The following is a 14,518-nucleotide window of genomic DNA, read 5'->3' as shown; positions in this document are numbered from 1 at the left end:
GTCCAAAATAACAATATACCCCATTGTTATATCAACCGAGGGGATAATAACAACTGACCTCACAGACACCTTCAAGGCCCTTAACATTCCTAGGAACATCTTCGTTGCCTGTCAGAGGGCGGTACTGCTGCAGACCTGCCACATCACCAGAAAATTCCTCAGTGGAAACTGTTAAAGGGACTACGATGAATTTTGTTTCTCTTTAGCGAAACTCGACCCTGGCAGCGCCAGAGAATGACTACTCGTTCATTTCTAACATAATAATAATAATATCGGAGAGAACTGTACACGTTCCTTTCGGTTTGCTTCAACTTAAAAAATCTGGCAAAAACAAATCGATCAAAGCAAGGGGAGTTCCTGTTCACTTATTGCTTGACAATAATTATAATACGTTGATAGTTGATTTGAAATTGACTCAGACACAGACTTTAGTTAGATCTTCTGATCTAGATCTATAATCTAGAGTCTAAATCTAGATGTTAGACTTAGGTCTAGTCACATAAGCTTTTATTTTTAAATTTGCACTTCTCGTTGCTTTTTAATTTTATTTTAATTTTTGATTAATCAAATCAATACAGATCAGTTGAAATTTAGTTTATTGAGACAGTCACAGTAATGTCAGTAACAGTTGAATCTGACTAGATTCTAGATCTACTAGTAAATAAATTCTAGACTTAGTAGAGTAGGTCAGAGTAGCCCTCAGTAGGCAGTAGGTGGATAGAGTATAGAGTCGAGATAGATCATAGTCACTAGTGTATGATACTTTTGATAGACTATTAAAACTAAATTCTAGACTCGAGAGTCAAGTCTAGATTCTAAATCTCAAGATTTAGATCTATAATCTATCTAGAAAACTAGATGATTCCAAGTATTAGTATTGTTACTGTTTATTGTACTATATAGATTGTAACTATTGTAAACTACACTGACTACATTATACAGTACAGATGATGATGAGCATAATAGGCATAGACAGTCGAACAATCAAATGTAATCTAAATCTAGACTCTAGAAGATAGTATTGCCAATACTTAATACTACAATACTTGTCAGTATTATTTAGACTATTACTAGATCAATAGTGACAATAGTATTCATTCTATCGGAAATTTAAAAGTAGACTAAGTGACCATCAGTCCATCACCCAACCAATACTGAATACAAATGCAATATTGCCAATATTATTAGTAATAGGCAGAATATGGATGATCCAGTTCTGCATGTTATTGTTGTAGGCTTCCATCACAAAAAGGGATGCCAGGTTAGTGATTGATATATGAACCATATTTTCCTGCATATATACCCCGCATAGGTGTATAACATGCACATGTGTATACAAAATAAGTTTAAAAAACATTCGTAGAACCCATACCCTTATATACCATTCAAAGTGTATACGTTTTGACAGTATAGGCAAATTAGTTTTGTTGCTTAATTACTTGTCACATTTAAATACTGGTATACTAAAGATCCTCTGCCTCATTGGTACTGTTCCTTTTTTTTTTTGAGATTTATAATGAAATGTTAATAAAGCTTTCCAATGTACCACAAATTAACGTTTGGAGACTTAAAGACCTACTGGTATGTCTATAGTTTCCATTATTCTATGCTTGTATAACCTGTGGGCTATATTCTTGAAAATACAGGTGTTAATATTTTATATCTAGAATAATACAGAAAAATATTTATATAATTAATGTAATCTAGAGATCTATTCTAGTAATAATCTAATGTACTTATGAGATGATTCATGGTTGAAAGTTACAATTCTTAGTTTTAGAGATAAATTTATGTCCATTTAATATAAAATTAAGTGAATTCACACTGTAAACAAACTTTTTTTACCAAATAATCTTATTACCATTTAAGAGTGTTTTAAATTTAAGTAAGCTGTAGTTATTACAATTGTCTTTTTAATATTTCTTCACAGGTTGAATTTTCATATCCACCACTTATAGAAGGTAATTCTGTAGAAAGCAATGAAATACCAGAAGAGTGGAAACATATTCCCTCCTTAGCACTGCCCGATGGAGCTCATAATTTTCTCAAAGGTAGTTACAAGTATACTCTTCAAATATCTCTCTACTATTTATACTTAAGAATAGTAGACTTGAGTACAAAATCTTTCATCTGTGTATCATGTGTTTTTGTTTTTAGAATATGAACATGTCTAGTTGGTGAAGTTAACTGCCAGCAGATTTTAGGAAATTATGATTAACCTTTTTTAAAAAAAAAAAATTAAAAATAGAGAGATACCTGTACCTGTTGCAATGAAAGATTAATTTATTTACTGTTGCTTTTCACTTGATACTTCAATATTTGTATTGTTTGATTTCAGATACTGTGTATTTTCTATGATACTTTAATATTTGTATTGTTTGATTTCAGACACTGTGTATTTTCTATTGCCTGGAAGAAGTAATACGCCACAAACAGTGTATGCTGTTTCCTGTTATAGACAGATGGATGCCAAAGTTAGTATAAGACTGATGTAGCCTTCCTGGCATATTGACTTTATGCTTCCTCTGGGAGGTTAGGGTTAAAGGGTTACTCATTATTTGGTTTTCTCTTTTCACATAGCTATTCAAGTGGTGTTCTTGAACTTCATATCACTCTGGTACTCTCATGTACTTGTTACTCGTCACCCCTGTCAAATGCCTTTTCTTGGTTAACACAAGTCCATTGTTTTGATATTCCTATATGTTTTCACACATTTTCTGAGATGACTGTCGGAAATTTTGAAGCAGGGTTCTGATACATTTTTTTTTGTTCTCATGATCTAGCATCTTTGAATGCTTAAGACATTATTTTGTTTTTTTAATGCTTGTTCTTATAAAACTTATCTTGTTGACATTCTTCTGGAACTTTCCCATACAACCATGAACATCTCAATTCTTGTTTCACTTTACACATTGACCTTTTTGTTACAAGTCCAGTAACTACTATGTGGGTGACCTACGTGACCTAACCTTGAACCTTGTTTACACATATACACACAAAATAATTAGATTGATGTCATTCGCTAGTATTATCTCACAGTTCTAAGAAACAAATATTTTCTTGTTACTTCACATCTAGTGACTTGAAATCTCTAGGATTCATGAAATACTGTTTGACTTTGATTGTCAGTTATTGCTTAGTTTTTTTTGTTATACTATTTATTAGTAGACAAGTGGCAACCTAATGAATACATTATCCTAACTCCTTCTAGGATTTGATCAACAAAACAGCAGATGTGACCAGAAGTACTGTACAGAAAAGTGTTTGTGTTTTAAGTAGACTGGTAAGAAGACATATCAAATATATTGTTTTCAGTGCTCAATGCCTATCGCATTATTTATTTTGGGTTTGTATACATGCAAATTAAAATAACTAAAAATATGCTATCAAAATATTTTCCAGATTGTAAATTCTAAATTTACCCTCACAATACAAAATTTTTAAAATGTATTGAATATTGAAAAAGTATGCATTATAAAGTATTTAAACTATTAAACAATTTAACTAAATGTTACAAATATCTCTTTAAAACAGCCATTGTTTGGTTTGATCAAAGCCAAGCTTGAATTAATTACACATGCTTATTTCGATGAAAAAGATTTTAGTCAAGTCTCTCTCCTGGAACAAACTTACAAAAATCTTAATTCTTCTCTCACTCGAAGTTTATTGGAAGGAACACAGGTATTTTTAGGTCAGTATTCATGAGTATTTAAAAAATTTGGTAGCTATAGATGTATCAAGAACAATTGATTTTTTTTTAACACATTTAAATATTTTTCAATAGGTCTTTCAGCCCGAGATCTAGTTGCTACCTACAAACATAAAGTCATTGTGTTATTCAAGCTGCTTATGCTAGAAAGAAGGGTATGAACTTAAAAATCAAATTTTATAATTGCTCACAGGAACTTGTTAGGAAGTTGACATTTCCTGATACAAACAATGTACCTTTTTTTAAAAAAAAGTTTCATTTTGAAATTTTTATAAGAAGAAGTTTTAAAAGTTATTTTATTTTCAGATGTTTTATAAAATAACAGCAATGTTTACATTCTGACATTGATTATTTAAATTTGATTTTTTGCAGAGACAAGGTAATAAATGTTACATACATTTTATTACTTAATATTATTATTTTTTAAAAATATTCCTGCTAAAATTTAAAAAAAATATTGGTTAGCAAAATACGCTTGAAGTTTAACATTGAACATTTTTTTACCGTTTTGTGTTACTTAAGTGTATTCATTATATTACTTTACAATTTCTTACTATTTCACTTGACGAGGTGTGGTGGTTAAACTTTTGATACTAATGATGTCAGTAATCAAAACAGAAATATCCACATGTGGAATTTTGCAACTGAAACTAAACAAAATAGAAACATAAAAAATTTGAACAAACGAATGAAATTGAAATAAATAACAAGTAAAATATTAGAACTAGTGTGTATTTGTAATATAGTCATACTTTAATTCTATTTTACCCTGTATATTTCTATTTTTATTTCAGTCTGATTTGTTTTATTACATTACTCTTTCCTTACAATTGTGATTTGAACAAAGAAAATTCATTATTATTATTATCTCCTTTTTTTTAGCATCTGTTGTTTTTTTTTTTCACCATTTTGTTTCGGATTTCTATTTGTATTAATATTGTATGACCACTAATGGTCATTTTCTATCCTTTTTTTTTTTTCATCACCAACAAACACTCTATTTGCAACCATGTATGCGTACTTTTCAGAATGTGTACATTATTATTGATTTATTCTAATGGAATCTTCAACACTGTTTATTATTTCTAGATCCCATGCTTTTATTCTTTTATGTTCATCTAATGAATTAACTTTTAGTTTAGAAATTAAATAAAACAAATTTCTTAACTGATTTATATTTTCAGGTTCTATTTTTTGGCTCCCCAGTAGAGCTTCTTTGTCCAACTTTATTGGGATTTTTGTCTTTATTTCCGGGTAATATTTTAATCTTCAGTTCTCTGTTGTATAATTGAAGAATTAAATCTTATATTTATCTTTTTTTTTAAAATTATTTAATGCATTAATTGAATAGCTATTTATTTTTACTATTTCCCTTAACAGGTATGTTAGAAAATGGTCTTCATCAAGCATGCAACCAATGGAGTGACAAAAAATTATCTCCTACTTTGGCTGTGGTCAACTTTCAACCAGATCTTGAAGAAAATGAACAATTTTTAGAGGTGTGCTATCATGAAACAATTCCAGAAACACCACTTTCAGAAGTTCTTGGCCATCTTCATAATTCTGGAATGAATTTAACTGCAGGGGGAGATACAAACTACACATCATTAGACATAAACGATGAGGACATTGTAAAACAGAACAGTAGTGAAGCACCAGAGCCGCTCTCAATTCCAAGAGACTCATCATTTGAGAAACGTTCACATAGAAAGACAGGGTCTGAAACAACTGGGTCAAGATCTAGAAGTGCCAGTTCTAATGATTCTGATAAATTAACTGTGCATGCATTTAACAAAGCCAAAAGACAGTTTTCTGTCGATGAGAGCAAACTTTATTCCTCAAATGAGAGAGACAAATATGTGTTTGATAATAGTCCTTTGGTCAACATGAAAAACATAACCCAGATAGAGAAGGTTCAAATGGAGGATGTGAAGCAGGGGGACTACCTGACATCTGATCATAAATTCATTGAAGTTGATGACAACAGTAATGCTGTCGATTCAGGTAGGAAGCAACATGCCAACAGTTTAACGCTACATAGCACCAAGATTAGACAGGATACAGAAGAAGTAATTGAAGATCTAGACTCTCCAGAGAGTATCAGCAAGATAGACAAGGAAGATTGCTTCTCCTGGGAGCAGGATCATTTACATTTGAGTTTTGACCATGATGCTGCAGCTCAGGAGGCCAACAAACCAGGAACTGCCACACCTTCATCTTCTATGAGTGAGAGTAGGGATTCCATATCTGCTAGTGACAGTGGTAAGGAATCCTCAGTGTCAGAGGAGATATTGAATGTTGCCACCACTTTGGAAGCTGGCACAAACAGTTCCATTGTTACCATAAAAAAGCCTGTCAATGAATCTTCTCCCAGAGCAAAATCCAAAGCACTTAAAGACAAACTGTCATCAGCTTTTGGCAAAAAGAAGTCAAAGAATAAACTTGGAAATGAGAACCAGAATAAACATGAGGGTGATGTGGTACTGCAACAAGATCAGTTTGGTCATCCCTTAGCAATCTTTACTAGGGTAATCACTTACTTTTTCCAAACAGTTGTAACAGTATAACTTTTTTTTTTCTTCAGTTTATAATATAATTTACTTTTTTATTTCTTGACATCTTTTATATTAAATGATGTATCTTGCTAGGGCTCTGTCTGTCATCCTTATCTAAGTCTCCAGTACCATGACATTCTAACTGATGTCAACATACGCAGTTTTGTGCTGGGTGCTACCAATATACTTTTTAAACAACGGCGACAGCTATTAGATGCTTTTGTAGAGGTCAGTAATGCAATTTTTCTGTTGATTTCTGCCTTTATTTCACCAAATATTTTTAAAAAACGTTTTGTCTATCATGTTGAATTGAAATGTTCTGTAACACTGCTTCTTACACAAAGTCTGCAATGTTTTACAGGTAACTGAAGGAAAAGTAGATATCCGAGACAAAGAGCTTGTCAAGCAGCTGAGTCTTACAACAGCTGACCTTAGATTTGCTGACTATTTGGTGAAAACAGTGACAGAAGATAGACCAGGTCTGTTTCTAGATGGCACTGGTGAGTTCTTAAAGCAGATATGCAACTTATTTTATATGCTTTTTCAGCCTATCATCTAGTGTTTTACTCTTGTCACTGTATTAATTAGGTTAAACACCAGTTAAGTTTATGTTACAAAATCTTGTAAAATTGTCATTAGGCCATTACAATAACCAACTACTGTTACATCCTCTATGCAATGTCTAGTACCTTTATGACCTTGTGAACATGACATTCCAAAATCCCAAAATAAAATTCTCAACTTTTATCTGGATTTTAAATAAAAACTATTGATTCAGAACCACTCTTGCACCAGGTCCCATACACATTTATAGAAGCATTTTAAAGTGTACCTGCTATAGATATCACATTAAATATTGATGGAAATAAGACTATTATTTTTTATTTGTAATATTTAATTATTTTTTTTATGACATTTTCTCTCTTTCAGAATGGGAAGGAAGTGATGAATGGGTCAGAGCACAATTTAAACATTATTTAAACTCTTTATTATCAACTGTTCTGGCAGATGGTAAGTTTTGGCTTACTTCTAGTGCAAAAAGAAATATTTGTTTAGTTAGTTCATTGGTTATATTTGGTCAAAGTTATGGTTTCATGAATTATGTGGGTTAAATGTTTTGTTGTTGTTTTTTTAACATTGTAGTGCTTTAAGCTAGATACAGTTTATACTCTTGAAAATGTTAGATACTTCGTTTAAAAGTTTGCTTCATTTTCATGTGCCCAATATTTTTAATGTCTTAGCTTTTTTTTGGTTGAATCTATTTTTTTTTTCTTTTTATACTTCCCATATTTATTTTTTTGTATTGTTGCAGATCATAAACTTCTTGAGGATTTTGGAGTTTCATTTCTGGCGGCTTGGAAAACAACACATAATTTTAGATACTGGAAAGAAGTGGAGCATCCTGCTATACAAGACATTGCACCAGGGTACCATTACTGAGATTGTTACTACATTTCCTCTAAAAAAAAAACTTCAATAAATATTTATTCTTAACATTTTGTAAATACTAGTCTAATTCTAGTTTTCTATTTGCAGTCATCCATTCCAAGGTAATTTAAGTATGGCTGATGTGCGAGTTCGGTTCAATCAGTAAGTGGATTCTTTACTTACATGTCAAGTTTTGGATGTTTCTGTTTATATAAATTATTTCCATTATTTGTGATCCATGCTTAAAAAAAAGAATACTAATAAGTTAGAATTATTCCAGTGCTAATGTTTTTTTTTTCTTTGTTAATTATATTAGTTAAGAAACTAAGTTCTCATAGTAATGAATTTGCTTACAATTTTTCAGTACCTTACAAAGTACAGAGCGTGGTAGAAAGCTCAATGCAGCCGTAGTTCAAACTGGGAAATATGTTGTACAAACTGGCAAAGCATTTGGTGAGTTATAAAACAACTTTTGTTATTCGTTTCTGTAGGTTAACCCAACCATTCACAAGTTTAAACCTCACTACTTGCCTTGTAGTATTTCTCAGTATTTTGTGTTTCATGTCCTTAAAAGACTAAACATGGCAGTGATTGGCATTGATGTAACTCTTTTTTAAAGACAATGTAATCAGTGAAATGGTCAGTATATGTTGATTAGTTGATCAGAAATATTTTGTTTGACAACCTTCAATGGAATGCTCAACTTTGAAACACCTCCCCTCCACCTACACACATTTCGACTTATGAATAGTAGATTTTAAGGATAAAGTTTATCTTTTTCTTCCCATGAAATAGTCTTCCCACATTCTGGTTCTCACCCCTTACATACACACTCTTCTTCAGCCAGTTATTTGTTGCCAATACCTTTACTTTTTTACATTAGAGAAGTTGGAATACGTTATTGACTTTGACATCAACCTTTTTTGAAAACATCATAAAATGGACAATCTTTCTAATGGCCTCCCCCAGCACAAACTTTCTAGTTGCTCTTCAAAGTAAAATGCTTTTTGTTTTGCTCCTACCATTCATGGTGCTCATAATATTGTTTTCTCCTAAAAACATGGGAACATCTTATTTCACAAGCTGCTAGCACTAGACCAGTAAACTTCAGGCGGAGAGGCTTGTTAGCTGTGGCTGTCTACCCACTTAAGGAGTCTGCTGCATGTGGTTATACCCAAACATGGTGCAGGTTTTGGAACTAAACACTGAGGACAAATCAGGAGCCAGCTTACCCTTAAGTACTACAATCTGGCAAATGATACCCCTGATCCCAAACTGTAGAGTAAACCTGCAGTTTCTTTGGACGCATTTTCTTCTTGAATTGAATTTTGAATTCCCCTTTCAGACCTTGCAGATAGGATAGGATAAATGATGTTAAGTTCATCTTTTTCTTTGGCCGCCATAGGTTAACGAGTAGGGTGTCATGTGGCCAGCACAATTTTTTCCCCAACTAATGTCAGGTACCCCTCAGAGTTGGGTGAACTCATGGGTGCCCTAAAAATCCAGAAATTCAAAATCCCAGTCTTCACCGAGATTTGAACCTAGGGACTAGGTTTGGAAGCCAAGTGCTTAACCACTCTGCCACGGCATTCCTCAACTGCTTCTTGAAGAGGGGGAAATGTTGTGTGAATGACAACATTCCTACCATAAATAATACCCATGCTTTCATCTCATTTCTACAAGATGAACCATAGGTGTTCAACAACTGAAGGAGGCCAACTACTTCTAATTTGATGCTTAGCAATTTTTTTCTATCGCCATTAGCTCACACTTTCCTAATAGTCAAAAGGTAGATTTCATAAAGGTAAAATGTCAAAAACTCTAGTAAAAAATTGAATCATTCATTTCAAGCCTACAATTTCACACATGGTATTGTGGTTGGTTAGCTAGGGTTGGTCAAGAATGTCGTAGATTTGTTCCCCATCTTTTTAAATTTTTTTTTATATTTCAAGAACAAATAAAATATCAATGTTAAGTTAACTATATTTTTTTGACATTAAGTAGAATTTATATTACTTGTCTTGTTTTATTATATAGGGGGTGCATTTACATCTGCTAAGTCGGCTGTTTCTGGTTGGTTCAGTAGTTGGAGACACAATGATAAAATCCAAGATGTAGACCAAGAACCATCTCATGAAAGTGACAACCTACCAGTTTTAAGCAATGAAACAGTTGCCTCAAGTAGTAATGGTGAAGTAACCACATGAAGGGAACTTCTGACTGTATTGCTGTAGTATCATTAGCTGAGTTTTAGAAAAAAAAAGTGTTTTCTTAGTTTTAGACATTGACCATAGTGATACTTTTTTATTAGTCTTCACTCTTTGGAGCTAACAAATAAGTGGATATGATGTAAATAGATTAGTCACTACATTAAGCTTATGTTTGGGATTATTGCTTTAATCACTTAACATGCCAGGGAAAGTCAAATTTGAGATCACTTTTTTATGTTGCATAAACTTGTACATATGTTTGTAAAAAAAACAAAAACAAAAAAGTCTTGTTTATTTATTTGATAATTGAATTAATTTTAAAAAAAAAGTATAAATGAGTCATGACCAGCATTATGACATAATTGGCATATTTTATACATGACAAACATATGGGTTCCTTTTTCTAAATGTGAATATATTTTTTGTGTAATGACAGTTTAATTGTTTCTTCCTAAGGCTGTATTTTTCACTGTTTTAATAATAGATTTTTTTTGTTGGTTATTTGTTGGCAGTTTTCTTTCAATCTGTAATTGAAACTGAGATTCAATGTGATTCTGTAAATATTGTGAGAGTACATATGTTAGAAACACTCTTGTAGAAGATTGGTTAGACCACCCTTAGAAATACAGTAGAAATAAACTAGCACTAAAGACTGGCTCTTTTACTGTTATTGTTTAAGGTAAATATTTTTGTTAAAGTTTTGGCATTGGAATTTTCTAAATCTGTGTAGTTTTTAGGAAAATGTGTACTTTGATTGTTGATGAAATAATTATATCCTGTTACCTAGATGCTAGATTTTGCTAGAGAAATAAGTTTTGAGCTGTAGAAAGGATTTTTGTTTGTAGGGCGGGGTTACAAAGAAAAGGTGTTGTGAACTCATCAAAAAAAAAAGTTTATTTTGTAGATGTGCAGAAATAAGGCAGTTTGGAGATTGTTGTTTTTTTTTCACAAAAATTTAAGGTTGAATAAACTGACCCTGAATTTCCTTATGGATCTTAAAATATATGGAAAATGAAAGAAATGAGATACAGAAATATAAAGTCAAAATGAATTTCCAAACAATACCTTCACATTTTGGAAATAACACTTTTTAATCTCATCCACTTTTGCCAGTCACATTTTTAGTCTTACCTTATTGAAGAATATATTTTATTATGGTAGAGTGAGAACTAGTTATAGTTGTATTTTTAAAACAAATCTTTACACTGGCTGTTATAAATGTTTTCAACAGATTGACTAAAAAAAATATCTATGATGTTTGAAAATTTACTAAAAATATTTGTGTATTTCTGCTGTGATATTATTTAGCATCCAAAACCTGTTACCATTTCCTCCTGTGTAGGACAGCGTGCAGGAATTTCAAAACAATTTGTTCTTCACACAATGGTTAATCATAACAAGATTTGATTGTATTTTGATTAGTATTATGTCTGTACTTACAAGCTTAAGCAAAACTCTTGGTTTGTAGTGACAACTGTGAACTTAACTATTAAGTGATGCTTGATGTCACCATGTTTCTTGAACTTTCTAGTTTGTTCACTGTATTTTAAAGGTGCAGTTTATTATTATTAAGTTTGACTATTTTTTCATTGCCATTTCTACATCTGAATAAAATTGAAAGACAAAGTCTTTCATTGATTTCCAATGTGCATTGAAGGATCTTATAACCTGTGCAATGATCATGTGTATCATTTTTGTTCTATTATTTATTATAGCAGGTCTCAGCCTGCATTGTCAAATGAAATGCATCAGTCTAACTTGAGAGTTAAAAGGCAATGCCTTTTTAATTAAAAAGTAAGGAATCACATATTTTCTTCTTAATAGGAATACATTATGTTAGTTTTTTTAAATGTTTACTTGAGATTACTATTATATTATAAGTTTTCTTTTTTTTAATGCACATGTCTGTTACAGAATAATAAATCAAGCAAAGTTTGTCTAGTCTCCTGCCATCACTGACTGTACAATGTATTCAGAAACATTTGGATTTTTACTCTTACAATCCAAGTTATTTTATTTTTTTTGTCTACATCCATAAAACATGAACTAAACGACTGATATTAAATAGGACTACAAAAAGTCTAAGCTTAAATACAAGAATTCACACTTTAAGGAGGATTATAATTACAAAGAATGAAAGAAAACCTCAACTCGAGAAAATTGTCTTATGGTTAAGAAAAGCTACAAATTTATTTTTTTTTAAAGACATTTTTATATTTTGTTGTTTTGTTTTTTCTTTTTGCCAAAAGTTTTTCATTCCGCTATTGAATTTTTTTTTTATCTTGGTGGAGAAGACAATTGATACACAATTTTTTTTAAAGTGATATTTAAAGTTTTGATGATTATCAAATGTATGAATAAATCAATACCTTCAATACTTCCAATGTTCTTTAGTAAAGAAAATTTCTTTCCTGTTAACGTGTTTCTTTTCGCTCCAAAATGACATGTTCTTGTACTATTACTCCAACATTTATGAAAAGATATGTTTACAACAACAACAAACTGCACAAGAAATGTTTAACAAATTTTGTTGCTTATTACTTGACAATTTTTTTTTTTGCCAAGATGTATGACTTCTGTCCAAAAAAAAAAAAAAAAAAGAAATGTAATAATTTTGCAAAAGTATTTGTTTATAATTGAGTATACATCTGTTTATTTAACTCCAGGGAAAGATTTCACCAAATTTGTAATGAGAAGTTAGTTTTTAAATTATATTAATTAAAATATAAATAAAATAGTTTTTATTTTCTTTGCAAACAAATGGCTGCCTGGTCATGCAGTTTGAACTGTCACATGATGGTCCAGAGTTCAAACCCTACCCATTCACATCCCCTGTTGTACATTAGGACTAGGGAGTAATAACCTTCATTTATGAAGAGACATCTGATACTTATGGAAAAAAACAACCTGTATTAATTTATAACTAAATATTTGATATCAACATGCTAATATCTTCTATAGCTGATGTTTGGATTAAAAAATGTTGATTTTGGGTGTTAAATAGTCCTTCCTTCCAATTGAGGGTCTGTTCTGTGCAAAAGTTTGTTTTTATGCCTTTTGTTCATATTAAAGCATTTATAATCTAATAGCTTGACTTTACTATCTGGCTGTGTGTTAAGGTGAGATTGTAGGTTTAAAATTCAATTTCATACTTCTCAGAACGTAGGATGTAATTATCTTCTATTTTGAAGTGATGTCTGTAATATATAAGAACAACCCTAACTCATCATACTGGAGAGATAGTGAAGTGAAGAAACAGAAATCCTCTTTGTGAACTGAAACACTTGTAATCCTCATCTTGGAGTCATGAACAGTTTGAAACACACACTACAAATACACAATTTCATTTATTTGTACAACTCAATGAACCAGTTTATTTCCTGTCTTTGTTTATATACCTTCCTAATCTTCAAGTCTCCAATTACTGAAAACAAGCTAGAAATCTTACTTTTAGTATTATAGAAATCCCAATGTCTATTACCAGCAGTATGAGCAAACGATTGAAGTTTATTTGTGTGTTCACATCATATTTATCCAAACAATGACTTTGATGCGTGTTAGGATTGTGTTAAAGCCTTAGCTCGTTTGCCCGGGCCTTTGACATTCAACAGGCACCTTCGTGCTTGCAATAAATACTTGACTCCCTGTTAACAATGTAATTGTTTAATGACATGAATATAAGTAATAATGACAACTGATGGAGTAATGACATTGAGTCTAAAATATTCTAATATTTTGGTTATAACAATTCTGCACCTTGCTATCACACAATGCAACACAATAGTACGTTCAACACTGGCCCACTGCCGATACCCAACTCCAATGGCAATATAATCTTGATAATCCCATAACCAACTCCCTGTAGAGACAAGAAAAGAAAAATTGAAAGTTCTATTCCCAAAACGCTAAGGCAGCGAAACAACTGCGAAATGCAGTACTGCCTTAAATACTCACCCTAAACAGGGGAACACAGAAGAATCTCAAACACACGACGTTGCACCAGCATAATAACAAAAACCAATCCATCAGCTTACAAGCAAGGCAACCAAAACAGTGCGTTCAAAAAATGTGCACTTAATAAACATTGGTGCTAGAATGCCATAACCTACACACCGACAATGCGTATATTACAGTATTTTGATTATCTTCTCTACCACCTTTTCATCAGGTGAACTTGTTTGATCACATATCAGACATTAAAAATCCTACAGTTGTCACATATGGACATCCATGCCACATCGTCCCAATTTTGATGAGTGGGACATTTAGTCTGTATGCCAGACAATTGCCTTCCCAAGCGACTTCTTTGTGGGGAGCTTTGTACAGGAAACTGCTCTCAGGAGTCAACGCAAGCATTAAAAAAGACACCCTTAAATGATATTGACATTCATGGCTGGGAAACACCAGCTTTAGATCACCTGAAGCCCTGGGTGTTGAGTCTCAGCCAGGCAAGGAAAGAGGCCAACACGAAAGAACGTAGAGCCAACAAAAGGCTGAGAGAAGCAGACTTATCTGCATTAGACCAGATTTATCCTGGCCATGAGTGTGGCGGCTTTTGAGAGTGACGATTGGACTTTATAGCTATCTTCAAATTCATAAGAAATGTGCTCATCTTA

At 32.0% G+C, this 14,518-nt stretch overlaps 1 protein-coding gene across 3 annotated transcripts; it reads left to right on the top strand.

Moving 5' to 3' along the window:
* Positions 1 to 349: 349 nt before the first annotated feature.
* LOC106052164 (late secretory pathway protein AVL9 homolog) lies at positions 350 to 12,988 on the top strand. Of its 3 annotated transcripts, XM_013207470.2 has the most exons (16): positions 350 to 489; positions 904 to 1,261; positions 1,931 to 2,051; positions 2,389 to 2,474; positions 3,212 to 3,283; positions 3,535 to 3,691; positions 3,785 to 3,864; positions 4,894 to 4,963; positions 5,090 to 6,237; positions 6,358 to 6,492; positions 6,626 to 6,764; positions 7,195 to 7,275; positions 7,577 to 7,691; positions 7,801 to 7,854; positions 8,057 to 8,145; positions 9,730 to 12,988. In XM_013207470.2, exons 2-16 carry the CDS (start codon positions 1,202 to 1,204, stop codon positions 9,897 to 9,899), a joined length of 2,577 nt encoding a protein of 858 aa, XP_013062924.2. In that variant the 5' UTR covers positions 350 to 489; positions 904 to 1,201; the 3' UTR covers positions 9,900 to 12,988. The 3 variants fall into 3 exon arrangements, with proteins under 3 accessions (XP_013062924.2, XP_055867482.1, XP_013062922.2); XM_056011507.1 differs by lacking the exon at positions 904 to 1,261 and having other exon boundaries at positions 356 to 489; XM_013207468.2 differs by lacking the exon at positions 350 to 489 and having other exon boundaries at positions 775 to 1,261.
* Positions 12,989 to 14,518: the final 1,530 nt, after the last annotated feature.

This window comes from Biomphalaria glabrata, chromosome 1 (assembly GCF_947242115.1).
Source record: "Biomphalaria glabrata chromosome 1, xgBioGlab47.1, whole genome shotgun sequence".
In the NCBI taxonomy this organism is placed as follows: Eukaryota; Metazoa; Mollusca; class Gastropoda; family Planorbidae; genus Biomphalaria; species Biomphalaria glabrata.
The sequence above is the reverse complement of the archived record's forward strand: the minus strand, read 5'-3'. Positions and strand labels throughout refer to the sequence as shown.

Coding starts and splice junctions, on each gene's coding strand:
- LOC106052164 (XM_013207470.2), top strand. CDS start 1,202: ATGGATGATCCAGTTCTGCATGTTATTGTTGTAGGCTTCCATCACAAA. Junction 3,692..3,784: donor AGGAACACAGGTATTTTTAG/GTCAGTATTCAT, acceptor ATTTTTCAATAG/GTCTTTCAGCCCGAGATCTA. Junction 3,865..4,893: donor TGCTTATGCTAGAAAGAAGG/GTATGAACTTAA, acceptor TTATATTTTCAG/GTTCTATTTTTTGGCTCCCC.